Below are 27157 nucleotides of genomic sequence, written 5' to 3' on the forward strand. Positions count from 1 at the left end.
ATGGGTAGTGGATTCTGTCAACTTCAGCCATTTACAAAAAAGACAGTGGGAAAGGGGAGAAACTGCAGTCCTTGCTATTACTGAAATTTATTTTCTACAACATGAGTACCCCGATTTTTCCTGACGGTGCATTAACTTGCAAAGCACAAATATATCAAGACTATGCAGCACAGCTGTAATAAGTGTAATGGGCTGCAGCAGGCCGCTATAAGAGGATTTGGTTTCTTTACTGGATGGTAAAGTTGGAGAAACTCTTTCTGCCATCAATCAGAGGAACAACTCAGGCACTAGCTTGTGTAGGTCAAACACAAATAAACCTCAGACTTGTGTTGACTTATGCACATGTTTATGCATTTCTGTAGTTTTATTAATGATGTGATTGAAGCATCTCAACCATCATCCGAGGAAGAAGGGTATAAGTCTTTTGGATGGACAAAAAATTGCTTAATAGCATCAGAAAACCTTCCGATATGTATTTACATCAGGCAACAGAAAGAAAAGTAGGTAACTGTTATGACTTAAAGCAAAAGTTTGACATTTAGGGAAATCTGATCTCTGCTGTTGGAGAATTCGATGAGACTATCATTACCACTCTAGGGTGTGAGTAATATAAATCTTCTCATCCAACTCTACACCAGAAAGCAGATAAGAACATGACCCAAATGTCAAAGTTTTCCTTTTGATTACAATGAGCAATGTCAAGAGCAATTAAACATAATCAAACCAAATCATTTCACCAGTCAAGCAGGCAGTCCTCAGTGAAATATCCACATGTAATCCTTGTTTAACATGTGACTCTGCCAAGAGCTCAGATGAAGAGTAGAAAAAGCAAGCAGACAAGAAAACGCACTGGTAAACACAATGTAACTTTCACGATCAACGTCAAGTCAGTGGTTTTGACCTCGTCTGTAATACACAGTACAAAAACATTCATAGTGCACCACGGGCTTCCACTGTCCATTGAGATTAGAAATGGAAGATATCTGCGCCGGGATCAAGAGTGAAGGCAGAGTTTCATGAATCAATCACTACCTTCAGTTTTTCTGTTCTGTTGAGTATTATGTGGAAGCAAAGAGCAAGTAGCTTTTCAGTGAGTACATAATACCCCACTGTGGTCTGCCTACATGCGTTACTGAAACATTTCAGAGATTTTTTTTTTCTCCTTTTTTTAGTATTACGGCTCAGCGCTCAGAGCTTTTAATCTTCTGTGAAGGGACTGAGAGGGAACGCCATCATTTAATCATGCACCGCATCAGTCCTAGCATATAGACTCAAAGCTTTTAATACAGCCAACTCTGATTAAACATAGTATAGACACTTGGACGGTTCATATTTACACAGGCTTTCAGGAACTGTAGCGTAATATACTGATTTTACTCAAGAATATTTGGACTGCTCAAGGAGGATCTTGCATACAGATCATCTTAAGACTTGGTTTGTACAGAAAATACATAAAATATTACTTTAATTCGGTTTAATCGGAATGCTTAAAGGGAAATTTCAGTACATGTCAACCACAGCTTTCCAAGAGACTCTTAACGAGAGACTTTTAAAAATAAAAATTGTCCAGTATTGAGCTAGAACGATGCAGCTGGCAGCCTCAAAATGTACTAATGTACGTCCACTAAAAGTGCTTGTTTTTTTCACTTACAGGCTCAGATGTTATCAGAAGTGCCTGACACATTAATAAAAATAACCTACAAAGAAATAACTTTTTTTTTATTAGCTTTCGCTTGATCTGGTCTGAAAAATACAGAAGTTTCCCTTTAAGATAGTCAGGATGCCAAAGGATGCCAGGATGACTGTGTTGCCTCATGGTAGCTTGGCTGCAGAATGAACATAAACCTTTAGTCTCATGCCAGTTGTGTCCACTGCTTCAGGACATGTGTTCACAAAGAAATAACAACAATAACAAGCAATGCAACGGTCACTGCTCTGCAGATAAAACAAACTGGCATGGTTTTAATATATCTTAATAGTTTCGTTGTCTTAAAAGTCTTAGATCCTTCAATGTCTCAATTAGTGCATTATGTAGCCATCAAGCCTTATTTATCAGCTAGAACGGCAATAATTGAATAAATGAAAAACAAACGCATAAGTTGCATAAGAGCCTTACATACAAGTTACAACAAAGTAAAGGAATTAACTCTCCAAACAGACTCCAAATAATGTAAACCTGAAAAAATTAAGGTAAACCTAAAATGAAAGACTCTCCACCTTCGGTTGGGTGGCTGCGGATATTAGCAGACAATGAAACACAATCAGTACCTACATAGAGTCCCTTTTGATGGAAGTACCACCCACAGTGGTGTAAAAACAACTTCAAATCCAAAGACCCAAGCTACAGCCTGACAATAGAAGAGCAGAACTAACGGAGTGCCCGTTAGTAGAGCTTTTTGGTCCAGGAAACCTCCTGCCAGCATCTTCTGCTTTCATTACAGCAAAAAAAACTGGAGACCTAATAACACAGGGTAAGTGGAGGTGAACTACACTCTCTAATATGGATGTTACAGTACCGGAGTTAGGGCTAGCGGGTCATGATGACACCTTCATCCAGGGAAAGCCTTCTCTCCTGGGCTAAAGTCTTTGTTTTGTTTTTTGGTCCTTCTGGGTCTAGGCTTCAGACTCCAGGTCTTCTTCTGCTCCGTTAGATGTGTCACCCGGCTCAGGCTCCAGTAGCAGGAATTTGCCGTCGTTGGTTAGAGGCATGTTTTTCATCAGCTGGGCCAAGGCTTCTGGGTCCTTGTAAAAAACGGAACAGACATCACATCAGGTATTTAAATATGAGAGGGGCTCATAGAAGTCAGGTATGAAATAGGGTAACAGGTTTTGAGTGAAATTTGAAATAACTGATTTTAACTGTTATTTTATATTATCGTATATTTTGGTGAGGTGTTTTGGGGTTTCAGGCTTGTTTTTCTTTTTGTTTTTATGTTAAATGTCTTACGCTTCTTTGTGTTTTCGTTGTCTTTTATCGTCTTGGGACCGTGCTTGAGACATGTCATGAGTGTTTTCACTTTAACATGTTATCTTTTGGATTTTTGTTTCTGTATCTGATAATCCATGATTAAATGTAACCATGCTGAACAATTGCTGAATCCAGCTTAGAAATAATGTATTATTCTGTGTCTGTGTTTAAATTCCTTGTGGCAATACATAAATTAAATTTATCAACTTCATCTGGAGGCTCTTAGGAGATAAAATGTTTACCAAGTGTAGTGGAACTGTTCCCAATTATTTTTTGTTTGTTTTTAAAAACCTACTGTGATTCAGTATCATGAAACTATAAAACCTGAACCTAACCTCTTGCTTATGGCATAAAAATCAACAGCTTAATCATAAACCAAGTAATGGGTTTTGCCTTTAAACAAGAATAGGTTTGTTATGTTTCTTTGATAACGATACCTTCTTTGCTTCTGTAATGTCCTTCGCCAAGCTTATGGTGTAACATATCTGTGAATAAAAACAAGAAAATAAAAATTAATATACAGGGTACACTCGTTACAACAGAGAAAGTCATAGTATATTATGTCCAGTGTTGCCACAGTTACCTTGAAAAAGTAATCTGATTACTTATTACTGATTACTCCTTTAAAAAGTAACTTAGTTACTTTACTGATTACTTGATTTTAAAAGTAACTAAGTTAGATTACCAGTTACTTTATTAGTTACATTCAGCAGCTGCCGACAACAACCCCTCGCCGCCTCAGCATAAAAATGACAACCAGTTTTAAATTGCCAATACTCATTTTATTGGAAGTGTATTTTTAACAGTAACGTACAAACTTAAAAACAATTTCCTGAAAAAAATACATGTTTTTATAAAAAATAAAATAAAGACAGTCTTTCTTGACTTCACTTAAAAACAAATACTCTTTTTTAAATAAAAAATAAAATAAAGACAGTCTTTCTTGACTTTACTTAAAAATAAATACTCTCTTTTTTTTAAAAATAAAAAATAAAATAAAGACAGTCTTTCTTGACTTTACTTAAAAATAAATACTCTCTTTTTTTTAAAAATAACCTAGAACGGCCAAGACAGTCTCACAGACCATTTGGGTTTTTCTTTTATAAATAACTTCGTTTACATTAAAACTACATGTCTCTCAGTCGGCGACTTTTCCTAAATATATGTGTTTGATGGTTATATTAAAATGAAACAAACTCTGAGCATTTATACCCCGGACTGCCAATAGCGATCATATTGACTGCTGCATATAAACGGCAGTTATAGACCACTTTGTCCAGCTGTGCTGTGTGAATCGCAAGAGAGAAAGAGATGAGATACCGGGCGCGTACGGGCAAAAACTGAAGGAGGAGGATCGGATGGTGGCTCAGGTAGCGATGAGGAAACTGTCACTGTAAGCTGCACACCTGTCAGCTGCACACCTGTAAGCAGCTGTGCTCCATGCAGACATTTCTCAAACTTTATTTTGTAGGCTAAGGACAGACTAGATCATGATTGTGTTGGATATAAAGCGCCATATAGTCATCCTTACTGATTGACTTAACGTAGCCTGAAGGTAGTGGGAGTGTCTGTTGTGAGTTTAGGGGGCACGTCAGCCAGAGCTGTAGTGTGTGTGTGAGTGAATGAGTGAGTGAGACTGCTGCCTGCTGAACAGAGGGACGCAGAAAAAGGATCTGAAGTGCCCGTGTTTCGGCTTCAAAAACCCGCAGAACTGATCCGAAAACAGCCCAATTTTATCCACCCACCCAAACCCATTTTTACCCGCAAAATAGATTGCAAAACCGCCGATCGACGTCGCTCCCCGAGTCGCAAGAAGAAAGCAAATATATCGTTTTAGTAAGGAAAATGACAAAAAATAGTAACGCACACAGTGACTTGGATAAGTAACTTTAATCTGATTACTGGTTTGGAAATAGTAACGCGTTAGATTACTCGTGGTCATATTAGAGTAACGCGTTACTAATTAACGCGTTACCGGCATCACTGATTATGTCACAAAGTTGTGTGTATGTATGTTGTTCTTAATCACAAAATATGTCATGGTATAATGTTCAATATGGAATAAAAAAATCATTGTATAGCATGCCGTTCAAAATCATATAAAAAAGTACCGTAATCGTATGGTATGTCGTTAAATTTGCGTAAAAAAACGTCATAGTATATCATGTTGTTCATTTGTGCATCAGTTAACATGTTTGTCCCCCTTGAAAAAGCCTCAGTGTTTTGGTGTATCAACCTTTTCGCCCTCCGTGTTGCTCTCGAAGATAAAGGCGCTAAATGACGGCTCTCCCTCCTCGTCTCCGTCGCTCCAGTCTCTGCCCTCAACCACGAACCCCATCAGCCTCCCGTTCTCTTGGTGGGCTGCAAACTGACACACTTCTCCAAGCTGGAACTGAGAAATGAGAGAAGTGATGGAGAGAATTTAAAAAAAAATGTGATAGTAGTTGAAAGGGTTGCAAATGGTCTGTACATTTCCAAGAGATTTTAAGTCCCTGAATATAGGAAATGTTGCATATTTTCAATGTCTTGTGGGGGGTAAAAGACATAAGCAATATTTGGTCTTATGGCATGTTTTGGTCAATTATGCACATTTTATTTTATTGTAACCATGCTCTTACACTGTAAAATCTGATGATATAATGAGAATAAGATAACAGCTAATGTTTATGTCTTAAAAAAGAGAAAAAAAACTCTTGTTGGCTCGATCTTTAAATCATACTTACACTGATTCTTGTAACTTGAGTCTGAGGATCGATCAACCTGGTGTGAAGACAAAATATAGACTTTTATTAAAAAAACAGTTGTATTTGCTTTGAATTCAGATTTGTCTGGTTGTTCCTGTGGTGTTCAGCTTGAACAATTTAAACATTTGTAAGAGATTTAGCCTTCTGGCGTTATACAACAGCTCAATAGCACATGTTTCTGATGGACAGTTTGTCACACATATATGTTTAGTTAGACTCCAGGAGGTTCTTGCTACAAGGTTTTCTCATTGTTGTTTTCAGGCAGTGATAAAAAGAACATCAGCTTTCCAATTGGTATTCACTAGTAACCTTGGATTTTGTACATCAGGTTTTTGTGCACAAAGGTATAAAACTAGAAGTTTGAGGAATGAAAGTTTGAGGTGTACGACAATATTTTTAAGATAGTGTTCAGACTATCACAAAGTTTTCTTGTAGTTGATTTAATTGTGAAGACAGATTTGAACCAAAATTAAATACATTTTGTAAATGGAAGTAGAAAATATTGGGAGGCAGTGCAACAGACTATAAGCATTATAGAATAATGGTTTCTCTACAAAGAACAGCAATATAAAACAGCCCCATAAATATACCATAATATGTTTTTTTCCATAGCTTTGGTACATAACTATAAAAGGTATAATATTTTGCAATACCATCTCAGACCCACAGACCGCCCCTGTTAAAGTACGGACATCATCAAAGCTTGCTTGGCAGAAAAACAATAATTGAAGCAATTGATTGGGCCTTTTCTATCTATATTGCCAGAAAAATTGCCAAAAAACAGTTGATAAATATGTGATCTATATCTACCTGAGGCTACTGCTGGTGACCATGAGGTGGGACTCGGTGGTCCTGAAGATGTTGTGGATGGCTCGGGCAGCCAGCACCTGTCTCATGGCCTCGTAGATCACCTCCTGATTGTTGCCACAGCGCACCGCCATTGAGCCTTGGAAGCGCACAGCGAATACCTGCTGCAGGAGGGAGTCTGCGGAAATACACAAACATCACCCACGCACAACACACAAACATGTCAGCAGCATTAGCAATGCACACGCTGAACTGTCCTTGGACCATTCAGGTGCATATAGAAGAGGAAAATGGTTACCGTCACTCTCTGTTGAACAGTCATCGTCTGTTTCTCCAAATGGATTTGTGCGTCTGCCAGGAAGGGAGCACACACACCGACAAAAAAAAATTAAAGGCCTCCATTGAGCCATTTGAAAGCCTTCAGCTTCTTGGATGTTATGTAATAACCACTAAGAGACAACTTTCAGGAAATTAGCGTCATCATCAGCCAGTATGAGCCGTTCATGGCCGTCTCTCACAAACATGCACCCACACAAACTTCCTGTCCCAGTTGTTCCCTCACCTTCCCCCAGCCCTGTTCTGGTCCTGGAACTCGGATGCTGGCAGCATGATGTCAAACTGAATGGGTGTCCCAGGGGCTATCAGGTCTTCTGGTTCTGTAGCAGCCCCGGTCTTCTGGGACCCACCGGTAACGTGAACACCTCCTGGTTTCGCTCTGCAGGAATGAGACAAGATGAAAATGAGGGAATTGACAAAATAAAGTCTAAACTATTGTTTCTGGTGTCCACCAAGGTTATTATAGTTAACGAAAACTAACAAAATAAAGAAAACTAAAATTGAAAAAACATTTTCGTTAACTGAAATAAAAATAAAAACAAGAGTTTTTAAAAAAAACGATAACTAACTGAAACTGTATTGTGTGGTTACAAAACTAACTAAAACTAACTAAAATTATAGTGAACATGTCCTTAGTTTTCGTCTTTGTCAACTTTTTTCATACATAATTCAGTGTTTCTATTTAAACATGCAACACATGGTAAATATGTTTACTGAGACTGGGATGTTTACACTCCAACCAAAATACAAAACACCCCGAACTGTAAGAGTTAATAACCTTATTGGGGCTAAGATGGATAAACCAAAGGAAATGAAGGCACATACCCATTATAAAAAAACTAAAACTAACACTAAAACTAATACAAACTAAACTAAAACTAAGCATTTTCAAAAACTAAAAACTAAACTAAAACTAGCAAACTCACTCTAAAAACTAACTAAAACTAACTGAATTTGAAAACAAAAATTCACAACGAAATTAAAACTAAAATTAATGAAAAATCCCAAACTATTATAACCTTGGTGTCCACACAGGCCACGAGATCCACTCCAAAAGCAAATACAATGTAAGTGATGTCAGCATAAATCAAAAAGATGGTGCATGATAATCCTCAGTTTTCTTCAGACTTGCCACAAGCATTTAATTATAAACTTCAGGAGAGGATGCAGTATGTAGCGTTTCTGACCTGTCAGGGTTGGGCGAGCCCTCTGGTCTCTTCTCAAAGCTGGTGATGGGGGTGACCGCCTGGATGGCAGTTTGGTTCAGTCGGATGGCCACAGCCTAACCACAAGAAACATTGTATCATCAAGAGACATTGTTGCATCTCTCTATTGGTGGGTGAGTCATTTTTTAAAACCAGAACACTGTGTATAGTGTGTAAATATGCCTAAAATGCTAAACCACAACTATTTTTTAAATTAAGTTTTTATTTAGTTAGTGATCCCATAACAAGTGAAAACAAGAATGGGGAGACATGTGGAGCCGAAAACTACAAAGAAAAAGCAGAAGGGGGTTAGAAAGTAATTATGACAGAGGCATATGAAAAAAAAAAAAAAACGTTTCCAAGTAAAGAAAATTATTGAAGGTCTAAGGTCCAAAATGAGTCTTTCTTATAATTTCCAGAACCCGACATGTATCATTTAATGCTTTGGGGACAAGAATAGTTCCTTTGCTACATTAAGGAAGTAGTAAGAAATCCATTAGTCTTCTTAGGCATGTCATAATGTTTAAAAAACATATTTTACAAAGTAAACATTGAATACAATCACTTAAATTAGATTGTACATTGAAAAATGTTTATAAAATGGAAAAATAAATTAATCTGACTTGTAATACATGCTTTAATTTCAAAATTAGCATTTCAAAATAAAAGCTGTCAAATATAATAGAGGGTGTTTGAATCAAGAATTTATTGGAGCGCAAGCTTCCTCTGTACATTGTGTTCTTTTTAATCAAATTAGTGTCAACAACAAGAATGCTCAATTCCTTTTTCAATAGAACAATCATTAAAGGCCACAAAGGGAGGAGACGAGACAATAACGTGGCAACAGGAAACATATCACTAACTAGATGTTTGTTTGTTAACAAATGAGGGTGACTTCATGCTGTTTTGTACAAACACTCACACTAGGAGAGAATGACGGCAATTTTCCGCATTGACAACTTTCACGACAACTAGATGAACGATGTAAATGAGTGATGTCTCAAATCATTTTCTATTTGCTGCTTGGTGCACTGTGCTTACATCCCAGCTGTAGGAGCCATTCACTGTTCATTACATATGTTTCATTACCAGTCGTGACACGTGTGGCTGGCATTGTTTTCAACTTGTGAGTCTGTGTGTATGTGTCATCATAAGAAAATGTGGACTTGGACACCTACTGTAGCAGCACATACCACAGAACCGGCTTTCATGTGTTTATATCTGTCTCTCTATCCGGGGACAAATTTTGTCAACATGATAGCACCAAAACTGTGCAAAATACAGTCCCAAATCTTTACAGGCATGTAGCATACAAGGGCACCAGAAGTCAGGGAGCAGGAAGCAGGAAGGGGACGGGATCATGTGTAAAATGTAAATAAAAACAGAACATATCAAATTCCAAATTCAGAATGTACATTTACAAAAACAAATGTCTATTAGTTTGAACATTACATTTATTGGTAACACTTTACAATAACCATCCTTTATAAATGGTAAACAGATAGTTTATTAGTGTTTAATCATCACTTATAAACCATATATAGGCCATTTAGAATGGTAAATACATATTTTTATGAATGTTTAACTAACTAAATAATTTATAAATGGCAAATAGTTGGTACATTAATGTAAGTTTATAGTTACTTTACCATTAACAAACAATTCAATTATAATCAATAGTTTATTAATAGTTTTAGTTGTTCTCAAAATAACATTTTTAACACCATATTAAGTATGTTAATGATTTTGAAGTGATTCATATACCTTTAAGAAATCGGTTGAAAACATTTAAAGATTATAGCACTTTGTAAATGGTTAATAATTGGTTTATAAACCATCTATAAACATAATTTAGTTGTTATTGTAAAGTGTTACCCATTTATTGTCTATGTACAGTTTTCAATTGCTGCAAAGGGATTAGTAAATAATCACATTCTGTTCTATTTATGTTTTTGACAATGTCCCAACTTTTTTGTGTGGACTCATGCGTATGGACTGTGCATCAAGCCTGCCTTCAGTATCCTGTTTTCCCTCTATGCAAAACTATGACGGGGTCCATTCAACCAGACCTTTCTCCAGCACTGCCGCAACTCTTAATAGGAAGTGTGGAGATAAGTCTGGCAATGCGAGTCTACTTACTTTATGGTAAACTACTAAGTGATTATCATGTAGGAAAAATAAATATGTGAAAGACAGAGTTATTTCAGAGACAGACTATTGCCTTCCCTGAAATAACTCTGTCTTTCATGTATTTATTTTTCCTGCAGAAATAGTCTGACTCTGAAGAATCTATATTTTACAGAATAAACATTTTCAAAGAGCAAACCCTCCTGCAAACATTCAAGATTCCAGGATAGAAAAGTATTTAAGACAACAACAGCTGTGAGACACTTCAGAGGAAGGAGGGAGGGGAGTCTACGTGACAGTACTGGAGCAACACCATTACTTTGTATTTCTCTTCTCTTTAAAAGAAAACAACAAATGTGGAACAACAAATCATCATTGTCGTGATTTGATCAGGCTGTGAAATATCGAACTACCAAGATGAATTAAATCTTTCAAATTTAGTGCTAAAATATTTTTGGTTTAGGTGTTTTGTTTGTTTTTTGAACTTACAGTGTGTGTGCGTGTGTGTGTGTGTGTGTGTGTGTGTGTGTGTGTGCGTGTATTACCTCTGGGTTGTCAGTCAGGTAGATCTGTCTGGAGATGTTGTTCACAGTACAAATCCACTGAGAAAGAAACACAGAGATTCACATTAAGACTTCCTCTAGTTCAGATGTGAGCCGCCTGAAATCACTTGACTGATACCAGCTGTGACAGGCCAGTCAGATGTGTCCAAGCACAAAACCAAGTATGAAAAACACACAGATAAGTCTCGACAGCTCCTCCACTGTTATATGACTGATACTTTTACCAACAGATGTATTTGGGATGAAGATGTAAAACAACATAGACCAAAAACAACTGTTTGAACGGCCTCTTTTCAAACTTACTTCTTCATATTCCCTTTTGCTCTCAGCTTGTAGAATCATTGACCTGGAGGCATTAATGACAATGGAGAGAACTGAATAAGATAAGTCCAATATCTCATGCATGTTTTCTTTAATGGATGTGCAGAAAAGTGTACGTACGTTTTGCCTGATGGAGAAGTTATCTGAAAGCAGTAGCGTCTGTCCTCACACTCCACAGCCATGACAGAGCTGTTGTCCAGGTCCAGCACCATGCCCCCCGCCACCGCCCCCCGCGGCTGGCACATGAGGTTCCCTCCTTGGGTAAAGAAGTACAGGCGGTCCCAGGCTGTTGTCACTAGGCCTGTTTTACTGAAGCACAGAAAAGAAGGGGCAGAAAGTGTGAATAAAGGTTACAACTAAAGGATGAGATTTTCAAAAACCCTAACAGCAACATGATGGAAAGTTTGTGAAGGATTAGGCTACATTAGAGCAAGAATGTCATGGATTTAAGGCCAGATGAGATGGAAATTACTCACTCACATCTGGCTTACAAATGAGTTCAAATTAAAGAAATGCAAGAAGTATCTTTTTTGTCTTTGTCACAGAAATTTTGTAAAGAATATATTCACTAAAATGCAAATAAGTTTTTAAAATGTGAAAAAAAACAAACTTGTGACGTTATCAACCAGGTTGTGAACTGAAATAAAATGTTTCTTATGTCGTCCATCAATTCTCTTATTATTATTACTATTAATAAATGATACCATGCTTGTTGAACTACTCTCTGAATGTATGTTTCTTACTTCAAGGAGCCATTGTATTTGAAAAGAAACTGGACATTTTAATCTATATAATCTTATATATATATATATATATATATATATATATATATATATATATATATATATTATGGCATGCCGTTCAGGAAATTAATCTTTGAATATATGGAATGAACTCTCGAATATATGGAATGAACCTTGAATATATATAATGAATTCTCGAATATATGGAATGAACCTTGAATATATATAATGAATTCTCGAATATATGGAATGAACCTTGAATATATATAATGAATTCTCGAATATATGGAATGAACCTTGAATATATGGAATGAACCTTGAATATATATAATGAATTCTCGAATATATGGAATGAACCTTGAATATATATAATGAATTCTCGAATATATGGAATGAACCTTGAATATATATAATGAATTCTCGAATATATGGAATGAACCTTGAATATATATAATGAATTCTCGAATATATGGAATGAACCTTGAATATATATAATGAAACTTGACTGACGTCATCAAGGCACTGCCATCTTGTATTTTGCTGCCGCAATAAGTGAGCATGAGTCAGTCTGGGAACCTTGTGGCAGCAACACTGACCAATGAGGACATTATCAACTTATCTAAATTATCTAAAATCCCCACTTTGTATAGAGAGACAGCAAAAACTGCTCAGTGTTGACCAATTATTCCTAAACATTTAATCCAAATGGCTATAATTTAATGGTTTGATTCTGCAAACTGTCTTTTTAATTTAGAATTATAATAATAATAAATATATATATATATATATATATATATATATATATGGCCCTAATTATTTATATTTTATCATATCATCCAGGGAGTGGTGTTATATTTAAAGACTGAGAACTGACATAACAAATATTGGTATCTCTGCTGAGGTGGGGGTACCAAGGCTTGTCAACAATCCAAGTAATCAGGTTGGAATTAGATAGTCTGGAGTCAGTGGTGGAGAGGAGGACAAGAGACAAAATCAAAGCCATCTTGGATAACTCTTCTCACCCTCTCTACAACGAGCTACAGCAGATTGGCAGCTTGTTGCAGACGAAAGGATAAAAGACAAGATCAAAGCCTGGGAGATGTTCTTCTCATCTTATCAGAGTCGAGGGCTCAGGAATAGAGGATGTCATTTGCTGCACAGATTGTGAAACCTCTTGATTCAAACTTTTTATTTGTGATATATGAATAAAATTGGTTATACTTTGTTAAGCTTTGCTGTTCTTGCTATGCTGCATGCCTACTTGTTTGTAAGCATAAGTTCACATGCTTGGCCAATAAAGCTGATTCGGATAAAACACAAATGTGAAGCCATGACGGTAAACAGTGCTTTCTGCAAAGAAGCTACAAATTCTAAATGTAGATGCATCACGGACATCTTTAATCCTGCAGCACAGGAGATCTACACAGTTTCAAGATGGGCGCCCAAGATTAGCGTCACCAATTCAGTATCCGACCAAATGTGAAATATGGTCACAAACTCCCCTTCTGTTCCTGAATTATTGTGTTGAATATTGGCCAGAAATGTGTTTTTGCAGAACATAATGATGTTTCAGTGAAGTTGAGCTTTTGATATAAAATGTTATCACTTCATCATTTTAGCCTAATGTGTGAAATGTGATCATTCTTTTTTAAAGTGATTTTAAGCCATTTTTTGGCTTCATTGTTAATGCGTAAAGGGGGCAGACAGAGGGAAAGACATTTAGGAAAGGGCTTCGAGCCGGATTCGAACCCGGGCTGCCGGGACTTGAATCGAAGTGGACGACGGCACCACATCAGACTGACTCATTAGATGTAGACTGTGAGAATAAGTCTGCCATTTGTTGCATCCCTCACGTGCCATCCTCGCTCTTCTATCTCTGCTATCAACTTTGCAAAGGCACTGCTGTTGCATCCTGTGCTTAGTGCCGTCCAAAATGAAGGCGACTGCTTAAAAAATGTATAAACAAGCTGGATTTCAGCATTCTCCAGTGCTGACACAGTGCTGTGAAGAAACGGTGGCTATGTGACACAACTTTAAAGAAATTCCTGCAAGGTGTTGACATTGTTTTCAAGAGAATGGACGGACGGACAGACCCGCCACGACCAAAAAAACATGTTGCCTTTGGCCACAGCTGCTGTGAAAAAAACCAATACAATTTAATTCTGACCCACCGAGTTTCAAAACAAAGTGACATGTGTATGACTCATTTAAATTGCTCATCAGCAAGCCTTCCTCATGTACATTCCTTTTGAAAAATATTAACAGATAAATTTCCTTTGATTAATATCGTAGTGAATGGCTTATGCTGCCATGGGTGACTCACACCGTTAATATTAAGAAACCATTCGAAATAGCAAATGTTCTCTGGACTCAGCATTTGACAAGCGTTTGAGGCTGCTGGCGGTGTGTGTCATTAAACAGAATGGCATACTGTGGAAACCTTTTCTCTGGTGTCACAGACATTTGTCAAAGACTTTGGATGTATATGAGCGAGAGACAGAGTTTGACAGCTCTGACATTTCACTAAATCACATTGCGGGCTACGCTGCAGTTCTACCCCCTGAAGCCATTAAGGAAGTTTCCCTCCTCATACATCCACTCCGCAATAAGCTGACAGCGCACACTGTCGACATGTTACCTGACCCACCTTGTCTGCTGTGACAGAGTTATTGTTTACTGTGCTCATACGTATTTGGACTTCAGCAAGAAAAGCAGTTATATTTCCTTTGTTGTGTTTCTTTGTCTTTGGTTATATAGAGATTTAAGACTTAATGCAACCGCTGTATACTGACTGCACTTAATTACCTAACAAATCATTAAATTGTCACAAAATGAGGACAGATTTGAAGCGTGTTCCTCAGCTGTTTTTTCACCAAAGACACCCCTTAACATATCGACTAGCAAGGAGCGCTGTGTGAATAGGAAGCCTCCCTTAGATTTAAGATACAGCCCTAATGAGTGCAATTAATCTTACTTCCTTATGTTGAGGTAGCCAGCCTTCTGGATAAGCGTGCGATTGACAGGCTCAGTTTCCTTATCTAGCATATAGACAGTGTCCTCCACAGACAGAAGCTCCCTCTGGGTCGCACGCATGGACTCTGCCTCCGAGTCCAGCTGGGTTTGGATACTAGACAGGAGAAACGTACAGGCAAAATCAATCAAAATTCAATCAAAATTGACATTCTGAAATTTTAATCTTCCTCCAAATTTAGCATTGAAATACCGGATTTTCAGATATGGATGCTAATCATTATTAGAATTAATATTATCATTAAGTATTATTCTGTAAAATTACAGTAGCATTGCCTGAAAAGGCTGACCAAAAAAACGGAATATTTGCAGAGATGGAAATGTTGCAGAACATTCCTGTTTCAGATCATACACACCAAACCAAAGTAGTTTGTACTGTTAATGCAAAAGCTACGGTTCATCACAATTACTGTACACATTAAAATGAATGGTAATGTGACTGTCTTTACCTTTGAGTCATGTTGGACACAGAGGAGAGAAAGTTGTCCATCTTCTTTGACACCAGCTCAACGCCTTTCTTGAAGAAACTGATCTGAGAGATAACAGATCATTTAGTGCAAACAATCTTGTATTTTGCTTCCACAGTTGTACTTTTATGCAAAAGAAATGTATAGAAACAGAACTTGGTCACATGTTGGAATGATTATTTGTATTATCTTTTAATCTGCCCTTTTTTTTCCAAGTAATCATTTTGTCTGTAAAATTGAAGAAAATTATGATCTTTTGCTATCATATATATGTGAAAGAAAAGTAACATATCCTCACATGTGAAAAGCAAAAACCAACATGTGTTTTGCATTTTTGCTACTTCTTGCAACTCTTGCCTCAGACTGAGGCTTTTTATTAAAAGAACACAATGTTTCTCAGTAGTTTTTATTGCATTGACACGCTGCACACTGACAACTGCCCTTTGTAAACTAAATCAGTTCCAATGAGGAAATTGCTTCTCATTTCTGGATACTGACTTTGAATACTGATATGATAATGTGGTGTGACCCAGTTTGTAGATCAACAGCTGCTAAGTACCTGTGCCTGTGTGTAGCCCAGCATAGGCTCAAGCATGGCTACTCGCTTACGATACTGCAGGGCATTGAGGGCGCAGTAATACTGCAGTGAGGCCGAGTGCTGCTTCCTTCTAGTGTAGGCCACCTCCTTCACCAAGTCTGACTTCAGCTGTTCAGGTGACAGGGTTAAACATGATGATACATAGGACATATATATATATATATATATATATACAGTACAGGCCAAAAGTTTGGACACACCTTCTCATTCAATGCGTTTTTCTTTATTTTCATGACTATTTACATTGTAGATTCTCACTGAAGGCATCAAAACTATGAATGAACACATATGGAATTATGTACTTAACAAAAAAAGTGTGAAATAACTGAAAATATGTCTTGTATTTTAGATTCCTCAAAGTAACCACCCTTTGCTTACTAGAATATAAGACATGTTTTCAGTTATGTCACACTTTTTTGTTAAGTACATAATTCCACGTGTTCATTAATAGTTTTGATGATGTCATGAAAATAAAGGAAACACATTGAATGAGAAGGTGTGTCCAAACTTTTGGCCTGTACTGTATATATACACACATTAAAAAAACATGTCAAGCACAAACTCACTATCAAGCTCTGAACACACACTCATACATATGCAAACAGTTGGCCACCTGTCTCACACATACAAATAAGCAATGCAGTCACATTATCTTGTAGGTCCAAGAAGACATACAGGCACATTCAATAACAGCAAATAACAGAGGAATCTTATCTATGCAGCCATTCTAGTGCAAGGTTGTTGTTACACTGGGGCCTGGCAGTAGACGAATATTTAATTACACCCATTTGTATTTCAAATGCTTATAAAACACTCCCACTGCATTACCGGAGTATTACTGCACAGTAAGGCCTTTTACAGCTTGTGATCAATGAGAAAAAAGCTTTTTCAGTCAAGCAGAGAAAGCGCCTCACAGCGACTCTACCTTCTCATTCTCCTTCTTCTTGGGCAATCGGCTGTATTTGACCATAGCTGCCTCATGCTCTGCGGAAAAGGAGAGACAGGATGTGAGGATCAGACAGTCATTTCTAAATATAAATTGTTTTCTTGAACAGGTTAGGATTTTGTACTTACCGTCAGTTGCAATGCCATATATTTCCTTCAGTGTGCTTATCTCTGAAACAGTTAATGTATAGTGAGTTTTGTTAGAATACCTCAAATAAATCCACAACTGGAAATTAAAACAGAAAATACACTATTGCTTAAAGCAGATAACTATAGCTGTTGGTTGACAAAATGGTTTTATATTCTGAATCCTAAGCATTTCTTCGTTTTTTCAGCTTTGTTTTGAAAATCTCTTTGCTTTTACATTGGTTACACCACTACTCAGTGGTATTTAGGTGGAGAAATGGTGGGGCACCTTCTATGCGTAGATACAAAAGCAGAAAATTACACAATTTGACATAACACACCGGGTACGCACATACACTGCAAAAACAGGGTGTCTAAAAACAAGATAACAACACTAAATCTGAGGGAAAAGATACTCAAAACAAGTGAAATTGTCTGTCCATGCAGCAAGATGATTTCACTTGACAAGATTTCTTGAATTAAGATAGTTAAATCTAGAAATAAGATTATAGCATAAAGTTGAACACTTAAAATAAGAAATGAACTCTTAAAACAAGATAAATTATCTAACACTTCTAAATCCAAGTTTTTTTTTATCTTGGTAAGAACCAAATAATTTGCAGTGTACACAACACAGGTTATAATTTGTCTGGGCACACACCTGTTGTTCTCCTCAACTTGTTGTTAAACTACTTAAATCACTGTTTGTATGCACTGTCAGTTTGGGTTGCTGCATTTGCTTGCCAAGCAAGCCCCATTCTACCTCATTGTCCTGCTGCTTCAATGTTTGTTAGTTCCCTCAGAGAGATGCTTGAGATCCTGAAAGCCTGTTCTTGACCAAGTACCATCCCCTCTAACTAAAACACATGGGAAGCAAAACACCATCTTCTCTGACAAGCTAGCAGTTATCAGCCATTTTTTTTCCTGGAGAGCATTTTGTTAAATCTTATTATAGTTGCCAGCCGTTTGGTTTATAACAATATCCTGCAGCTGGGTGTAACTGAGGTGTTTATTCTTAACTTTTTCCTGACAACACTGCTTGGCAGACAGTTAATCAAATTGGCAACAACAACTTTTTAGAATGAATATTGTTGTTTTCTCTCATTATGTCAGGTACATAAGTATTACAGTGAATAAATTAACGTGTCAATACTGTGTTATGATGGAGTCTACTTGACTAGGGGTTAAGGCACTGACATGATCTGACATGATCATGATCTACAAAGTTTGCTGGGTCCGTTTGTTGCCAGTCATTCTTTCACTCCTCATTTTCTGTCATATTTCCACTGTTAACTCGGTAATAAAGACATAAAACATGTAAAAAAGACAATAGTGTATTATGATGTGTTGTGTGTGGTGTTACCTGTCAGGTCTTTCTCTCTGAATTGGATCAAGGGGAAAACCATGCTGTCAGCCATCTGGTTGGCTAGCTCAGAGTGGAGCGAGTTCAGCTGGAAGACACAAAACAGATTAGACAAAAATATCAAACACTGCACTAGGACATAAACAGAAAAAGCATCCTTGCCAAACATCTTGAGGGATTTTTAATTTATTTTACTATGTACAGTGACATTTGCTGCCTGTTATTTCTGCTGCAAGCTGGAAAGCAACATTTTCAGTGAAATGGGTGCATAACTGCAGACAATGCGTCTGCTACTTCATAAAAAGCCCATATTGTGGAACAGTACATTTCTAGAAGGGAATAATAAAACCTTCTGTTTGCTCTGATATTGGAAAAAGGACAGCATATCGCACACACATGAAAATCCTGCTGTAATTTTCTATGCTTATCAACAAGCTACACTCACAACAAGCTCACATCCGGTTTAATCTGAACGATTTAGCAAGTGCTAAAGTTCACAGGATTTGGTGCAGCGGTAGGCCTAATTCTCACTGTGAAATGAGTTCTACTCCGTAAATCATGAGGTAAAGGTCACGCAAACAATCAACCTGTGTCCTCTGAGCATATGTGTGAGTGGATTGCTGTGTCCTAAATCCTGTTGAGTGCTGACTGGGCAGGATTGTGGACCCCCATATCTGACAGTGACAGGCCCATCTGTTTTGTCTATATACCTCAACCTACACACTCCTCCTTCATCCATCCATCCATTCACCCACCGATGCCTCACTCAAGCCATCCATCCGGTGTGATAGGCATCATATCCACCTCACTGCACCCCTCTAAGTGGCAGTATACAATCAGTAACGGTCTTACGGGGAGGATAATGCTCAAGTCTTTTCATTGGGGTCATTTTCACCAGGATACTCAGGGAGCACAGGTGCAATATCCTTTGAAACCTGATAAGCAACCAACTACAGTGCAGCACAGTAGATGATCACTCTTCTCTTCTGCTGAGTGCGCACACACACACACACACACACACACACACACACAACACACAAAACACACAAAACACACAAAACACAGACAGAAACTCACCTCCCCTACAGTTTTGGCAAAGTTCTGCAGCGTGGTGATTACCTCCTCATCACCTTTTCCAAGGGCAAAATTCTAGACAGGAGAAGAAGGAAGGGGAAACATGTTTTAACCAACTGCATAATGTAGCATGGACCCAGCCAACAGTAGGTGCAAAGAAAAAATGCATATTCTGCTAGAAATTCTGGCGCATCCTTTTCATGGAATCAGGCCAAAGATGTTAATAAACCCCGTGGTAAGATGCAGAGTTTTAAGTCTTGTTTAAAGGCGCTAAAAAGGTGTATCTATTACATTTTCTTCCTCCGAACATCCACTCTGCAATCCAAAATGTGTTCCATATCTTTCTTTTTCAGCATTATTTAATAAACCTGCTGTGTTGACTTTTTATAGTTCATGTTGGCTGCATAAAACAAGACCCTATGATCGATTAACAGCAGAGAGGCACTTCTGCTTCAAGGTTATTTCAGCCACAAGGATTTCTTTAAGACACACATGCAAAGTCAAGGTGTGGCAGACACATGCAAACTCCAAAAAAAGTTTAAATGACAATATAATACCAATGGCTGTTTCTCTGTTTTTGTATTTCAGACACACTAGCCGGTTCCTCTATGTGTTTATGTGGGTGTATATGCATAAATATGTAAATAAGGTATCACTCAGCTATTGTTTAGAAATGGCTTATATTCTTAATATTATTATGGTTGAGTAACCATCATATACTACTGTATTTATTTTTATATATGAATTTGCTGTTTTTATTATTTCTGGTTTGTATATAATTTTTGCAGGTATATTGGGTTTATTATTGTTCTTTAATTTCCTAAATTTTCCTAATTAATTTTAAGACTTCAACACATAGTTTTTCACTCATCAAGGACTTGGATTATTTAGATTTTTTTAACTTTCATGGGTTTGCGAAATGTTTTTCCAATTTTTTATTTTATTTTGTTATTTTATTTTGAGCATTCGGCATGTTTTTTGAGATTTCTTGTCGATATGTTTTACCATTATCTTTACTTATATTGATATTATGAAAGATTAACATATTTTATATTTTTGCTAATAAAAGACACAACTCTGTCTGTCTCATTAAGCTCATTGCTTTGAGCAAAGACAAATAACTTTTACACAGCATATCAAGCATTTTATCAACTATCCTCTCCTCTTATCTGGACTATGGATGCTGGCCGGTCAGAGAACAAGGTTCAGAGAGAGTGCAGTGGTAAAATCAACCTCAAGCAATAGAAGTGTAAGCAGTAGAATCCCCCTGTGGAAATGATGGCCTTGATCATGGCTTCCCATACTTACTTTCTTCTCATAATCCAGAAGTTGCTGTGAGAGCTGCTCTGTTGCCAAGCCCATCTCACTCTGTAGAGGGCAGATAGAGGGAAAAAAAATATTAATAGACTGCATTACCGCCGGTAGCTTCAACATTAGGAAATTGATAAACAACAGGTGAAACAGAGTTCAAATGAAATTTAAAAAAAAATCATGAGGTCATATAAATGCCAACTCTGCTGGTGAACTTTTGTTCCAGACAAGGTCTGATGTCATGTTGTGTAAGTTGTGGATGTTGTCAGGTGAAATTGAAGCATTTATTGTCAATGCAACATTTCAGACCCATCTTCCACAGGGAACAAAGAACAGCAAAGTCAAAACTACTGCTACATAGTGTTTCAATCTTACTTTGCATGCATCAGTTGCAAATATGAGTGTATAACATCCCAGTTTGCTATTTGTCTAGTCAAAAGCAGCATCTTCTCGTCAGTTGAAAAGAAAACAGTGCTCTACTGTAGTTCAATAGTGTAAATGTTTAACCCCAAATTCAACCATTAAGTTATGGCTGTTCCTGTTCCTGATCCTCCTCATTTGATTGTGTTTGCACACATGGGGCTGTTTAACAGAGCCACACACCGAAGGGAACAGAGTTTGTGTATGTGCATCTGTTTGCGTTTTGTGTCGTACCTGGGCCCCAAACACACGCTGCATCGACTGAAGCAGCTGGTTGGTGTAATCTGTAAGCATCCCAGCATCTTCTTCAAACACGCTGAGCAAGGAGCGAGTCTGTGGAACAAAGCATTCATAAGTTCTTTTGATGAATATAACAACAAGATAAACAGACGAGAAAATAGTATAATTAAATATTGAGAATTAATTAGTTCACAGTCCTAAAACAATAATTTGGTGCCAAGATTAAAATTGAAACAGATATAACTTGCTGTGATCATTCCTCTTGTCCCCCTGCTACTGAGATTTTAATGGAGATACCCTAACGGGAGACAAAATCCATAGTCCTCATTCTGTGAACAACTACATTCTGAATTGTAAACGACCCAGCAGTCTAAGTTTGACACATTAAATGGATATCTTCCAAATTTACAGCACTTTTAGTCACATTTACACTTGGATTTAGTAAACTTGGATTTTGTTCTCCATCACTTACATTAGAAGTGCATTAGAAACTTTTAACTGCCAGTATGAAAAGCAGGAATCATTAAAGTAGACAAAACCTGTCTCAATGTTCATGTTGGCACCTGACTATTGTGACTATTTAAACCAGATTTGAAAAACTGTGAACCAGTCCTTTAACTTCTTTAATGACAGATTCATTCATTGATTTAAACAATTTTCCAAGCAAAATTAATGATTCTTAATCATTTGGCCATATCATAGAGGGCCATATATGTTAGAAATCCAATATTTGGGGGATTTGGGACTGTTAGTCAGACAAAGCAAGCAATGTGAAGGTCTTTTCTTAGGCTCTATAAAATTACAGTGAGCATTTTTTACTTTAACTGAAAAATCTGAAAATAATAAATGAACAGTTAGCTGCAGCACTAACCGTAATCATACTATGTGTATACTATGTGTATCATGTGTACATACTATGTGTCATACTATGTGTATTGGTCTTGGACCACCATTAGCTCCAAATGGGTTTAAGGATTTCTTTAAAGCATGATGATCAAATGGATGTGTTCATCCATGTTTACATCAGGATAATTCAAGTGAAGCTGGGTATATTGTTTCAAATGTTCATTTTTGTTTGCTTTCAGGACAACAGTATAGGGATCACAACATTGTACCTAAATTATAAAACAAACAAACAAAATTTGAGGTTTGGTTGGGACCTGTATATGTTTTAGAACAATGCTGGAAATGGATAAAGGACATTAGCCACTGAGTGGAAGTAATGAGGCTAGCCGCAGCATGCAGAGGCATATTGAAGTGCAGCTTTCAAAGTGAAACTAAAGGCATAATGATTTTACTGCAGGCTGGGTATGCAAACTGAGAGAATCCTGTCTGGGTGTAGTTCTGTTTCCATAAACAGGTGCAGCAAGGCAGGGCAGATATAGCAGAGGGCAACACACCCAGCGGCTATAGTCTGTTTACAGTTCATTTCAGTTGACTTTCACCACAGCAAGCTTGAGAGCCTTTTCACCCCAAAAAGGAATTATCTGGAACATCCTCTGCTTTGGCTATCTTTACATTTTTTCGGTAGAAAGACACTAGACCTATTTATTGTAAGGGGAAGTGGCACTTTGAAGCATAAAATTGAAAAGAGAGAAATGACCCCGCAGCATGGGTTGCACTTAAGCAGTACCCATCAGAGGTCAGCCCTGTTTGGGAAAAGAGTGATGCAACAGACTACAGGCACATAAGATGTGCTTAATAACAAAGACTGTCCTGTATTTCACTTCACCAGCACTGATATGCATGCATGAGGCACACAACATATCGTCACACTGTTAAAATAATCGACTAAGTCATTTTTTGTCAATTTTTTTTTTCCTAAATCATCTCCTCATGACGCTGGCCACCTATGGTAAAATCGCCTACATCCTCAGTTGATCAGATCATGTGATTTTTACCCCTTTAAGATAATGGCCTATGTCAAGTGTGTGACTTAAGCAAATTTATTATGCCTAAGTCAAAATAAAATGTGACTTAGGCAATTTTTTGAACATGCCTTTGTGACTTAAGCAAGATATGGTAACACTTTATTTTAAAGGTGTCTACATAAGGGTGACATGAGCGTGTCATAAACATGACATGGGATGTGTCATGAACATTAATGACAGTTTGAAGTAACATTAATGCTCATGATACAAGTCATTTATTTATCTTAAGTTACATAATTTACAAACAGTGTTATTACTATGCCAATAGCCATCCTTTGTTACATCCTTTTTGAGTGAAATGATCAATAAATGTCATATGTTACACTTTTGGTGAAGTTTTTCGTATTGTGTATGAGTTAGGCGATTATTTTAACAGGGTGACGATATGGTATTCACTACACTGCTGCCCTGTTGCAAGCTATTGACTAATTCCAGTGGAGTCCGATAATGGAAACCCCTCCCACATCCTGTGAATCAGGCCCAGTTCGGCTCCACAGCAGGGCTTAGCCCCAAAATCTATCTTCATACGACAGTGGAAAATAAAAAGACTGCAGGATGGTGATTCTGGTTGAGCTATTGTCGTGACATCTCCCATAATGATATGTATTAAATGACACCAGATCATCAGACATAGGAGGCTTGTGACGAGCGGTAGCTTTGTAAACACAACAGAGAAACATAAACGCCGATACTTATGGTAAGCTGTATAAACGGCAACATTGTTTATAGCGGAGAGGCAAAGCCACTCCTGTCAAAGGTATTACATTCCCATAACAATGTGTCAACTGGGAGCTGTCATTGACCAGTGGAAACCGCCTACAACGGAACGAGATATTGTTTTGGCTCGTGAGGTAACTTCAGCGCCCGTAACCTCTTTTAATGTGACAGTTGTGTCTTTAAACGTGATAAAATCCCACACAGGCCTACCTGAGGACTGTCCTGCAAGGCGTCCTCCAGGAGCAGCTTGTGATGTACGGCCGGCATCTTGTTAGCGGTGGAAGAGAAGGAATGGGAGCTTGAATTATTTAGAGCGTGGACTCGGTTTCCCAGAAGCCCTTGCGCGGATGGGAGGAACACGTAGCAGTTGGAGGCGGGCCCAGTCTGATCTCATCCACAGCTGTGAAAAGCAACTAGTAACCAGTTTAAAAACAGCTAAACTTTAACTCTCAAGTAGATATTTCTATAGTTATGCATTTATTTAACTTCTTTTCTAAAAATTGTTTTACATCGACGCTATGAAGGGCAGTTAGCGGTTCATTTGCTATTACAGTAGAGGCAATTTGCCCACTTTCGACCATTTTAATATCAACACTGACACCGTGTGGACATTTGAATAAATGCACCTTTTAATTTCAAAATACAATATTCGTCACTTGAACAAATCCTTACAACATTATCTGATTTGCACAACATCACACCGCAACAATAAAATACTATCTATTTCAAGGCTCAAAGATAACATACATTCTCGGTTGACCAAAGGTTGAACATTTATTTTTCAGAGCTGGAGGCAGTGTTTACACAATGCAATGTACAGAAATTGACATTGATGTATAATAACTTCTCAATTCCAAGTAAAAAGTGCCTTTAAAATGTATTAAAAAGGCTGATTGACCCTTTCAGATTGTCATATTTTTTATATTATATGAATATAGTTTTGATATTGATGAATTCATCTTATTATATACAGTTGGGTATCTTGTGTAAAGGACAAAAAAAACATCTATATCTATATAGATATAGACGTACATATTTTTAATTTGTTTTCTTACTTGAAACAAATAACTAACTGAACTGTAGTAACTTACCCTGTTTCTTCTACAAACTGAGAACAGATATGACAGATAATAGGTTGTTGTTGATGAGATAACTTTATTATCTCAGGATGAAGTCACTGAAAGAAGTCTTCGAAAGCAGATGACACAAAGATGTAATACTGAAATTGTCTCAATTGTTTGTTTTCTTTGGCTGAAGACGAAGACATTTAAGGTCTCAATAACAGTCTAATGGGCTGTCAGATAGTCCTATCCTGTTGTGCTGTGACTTGATAATGTAGGCAAGCCGTGACAAGCAGTGCCTCCTCATCAAGCCCTAAGGCAGCCTGAGCCGGAGCACATTCTTTCCTCCCCAGGGGACTTGTGTTGTTTAATTGGTTAAGTTGTGGCTCTAAATTAGATAAGGCATTTCGGTTCTGACTTTGATAATTAATTGTGTTTGCTGGCGCGGCTAAGTCTGGCCTATAAAAAGAGATGCTTAATGTCAGTGGAACTAACCTGGATTTAACAAAGCAATGATTCAGCTGACTGAGGACAAAGTCTCACAGGAGAAAGTAGGGAAGAATTGTTAGAGCACCAAAGCTTGTGACTGTGACGGTACATTAAATTTTCATGTACACTTGTGCCCTTTGTGAGGAGGTGACTCACTGATAGAGTGCATACATTAAGAATTGAGGCACTCTGTCTCTATTTCAATAAAGAATATAATGCCAAAAAATGTCTTTCAAACGACAATTTCTGTGAAAAAGCAGAAATCTGTGTGGCCAAAATGCATGTTCAAAGTTAACTATTTCTATTCTGTGTTTTGTGAGCCTACTAACATGCTTGCATGTTTAGCATATAGTTTCCATGTTCGCCATCCTAATTTAGCATGTTAGCATAATAACCTTTGCTAATAAGAACTATTCTCAAATGGCTGATGATAATGGCAACGTCATTAGTACTGTGGGAATTTACTCATAAACCCAAGTAAAAATAAATAAAAAGTTATCTGTCTATCTATCTATCTATCTATCTATCTATCTATCTATCTATCTATCTATCTATCTATCTATCTATCTATCTATCGTATAAGAATTTGTTGCACCCTATAGCAGCATGATTGAAGTGGTTGAAGTTAGGCCTTGAAATACAGTGAGAATCTTAATAATGCATTTCTGTAATCTTATTGTAACTCCCTGCCAGAGAGTGAATAAGTGTATTTCCCACAAAAGTCACACATTTAATTTTATATATCTGTAAAAAAACATTTTGTTCAAAATGTGCTCATCCTTTACCTATCTGTACTGTTGTGTGGGAGGACTGATGTTAATTTGTGAGAGAACATGGTTTAATTTGAGTAAACAGCCTCTCGTGAGAGCCTGTATTGGAATCTGTGGACCTGCTGAAACCATAATAAGCCTATCTGCGTCTAGCACAAAAAAATACTGAGGAGAAATTCCGATTTTTGTTCGGAGGCTTTGTGAAAGTGTCACTGAAAGCTTCTCATAACTTGATTCCAGTCTGCATGCAAACATCTCAACATCATAAGACCACTGACTAGAGAGCGCTAATTAAATGCGTCCTGTCATCTTACCTCCACTCACATGACTGCACTGGTCTTGTCAGAGCAAAACAACAGTGTGACTGAAGAGGAGGAAGAGGTTGAATTGAGAATTGTCTTTTTGTTGAATTGTCTTTAAGCTGACCTAAGCATGAACCTCGTGGTTTCATTATGAGACTGTTCAAGGCTTTTACAGCTCCTTACTTTTCAAAAAAGTGAGTGTGTGAATACCATCATAGAAGTTCTTTATGTTTCCGCACACAAAGAGAAACTGAAGAGTTTACAGGATGTGAGACACACGCAAAGACTCAAATATTGATGTCTATTAAATGCACATCATTTTTTTCCACCTTTATATAAAATAGGAGGCTGCCTATTGGTTGAGCCTCACCCCACCCTCCGCCTCCTTTCCCCCGGTTTCCCGGGCAACCATGTCCGGGTGGAGGAAAAGAGCAAATCATGTGAGGGCATAGCATCTTTCTCTCCCCTCGCTCTCATTCTCTCTGCTTGTGTGTGTGTA

General features: G+C 37.5%; 1 protein-coding gene across 2 annotated transcripts; it reads right to left on the minus strand.

Moving 5' to 3' along the window:
* Nucleotides 1-340: 340 nt before the first annotated feature.
* appl2 (adaptor protein, phosphotyrosine interaction, PH domain and leucine zipper containing 2) lies at nt 341-24354 on the minus strand. Of its 2 annotated transcripts, XM_059334663.1 has the most exons (21): nt 24247-24354; nt 21383-21481; nt 20726-20785; nt 19421-19492; nt 18344-18431; nt 16984-17025; nt 16835-16893; nt 15871-16017; nt 15294-15376; nt 14789-14941; nt 11192-11380; nt 11054-11096; nt 10733-10789; nt 8043-8137; nt 7082-7234; nt 6818-6870; nt 6523-6697; nt 5692-5728; nt 5205-5360; nt 3406-3453; nt 341-2742 (listed from the first exon to the last, which is right to left on the minus strand). In XM_059334663.1, exons 1-21 carry the CDS (start codon nt 24301-24303, stop codon nt 2614-2616), a joined length of 1995 nt encoding a protein of 664 aa, XP_059190646.1. In that variant the 5' UTR covers nt 24304-24354; the 3' UTR covers nt 341-2613. The 2 variants fall into 2 exon arrangements, with proteins under 2 accessions (XP_059190646.1, XP_059190645.1); XM_059334662.1 differs by lacking the exon at nt 5692-5728 and having other exon boundaries at nt 2604-2742; nt 5205-5254; nt 6624-6697; nt 16835-17025.
* Between the last annotated feature and the right edge of the window lie 2803 nt (nt 24355-27157).

This window comes from Centropristis striata, chromosome 6, assembly GCF_030273125.1.
Source record: "Centropristis striata isolate RG_2023a ecotype Rhode Island chromosome 6, C.striata_1.0, whole genome shotgun sequence".
Taxonomy (NCBI): Eukaryota; Metazoa; Chordata; class Actinopteri; order Perciformes; family Serranidae; genus Centropristis; species Centropristis striata.

Bases quoted from the DNA above. Each gene is read 5' to 3' on its own strand.
- appl2 (XM_059334663.1), bottom strand. From the start codon at position 24,303: ATGCCGGCCGTACATCACAAGCTGCTCCTGGAGGACGCCTTGCAGGAC. The intron at 21,482-24,246 runs GTAGGCCTGTGT...TTTGTTCCACAG, and splicing joins CCTTGCAGGACAGTCCTCAG to ACTCGCTCCTTGCTCAGCGT. The intron at 17,026-18,343 runs GTAACACCACAC...TAACTGTTTCAG, and splicing joins CAGAGAGAAAGACCTGACAG to AGATAAGCACACTGAAGGAA.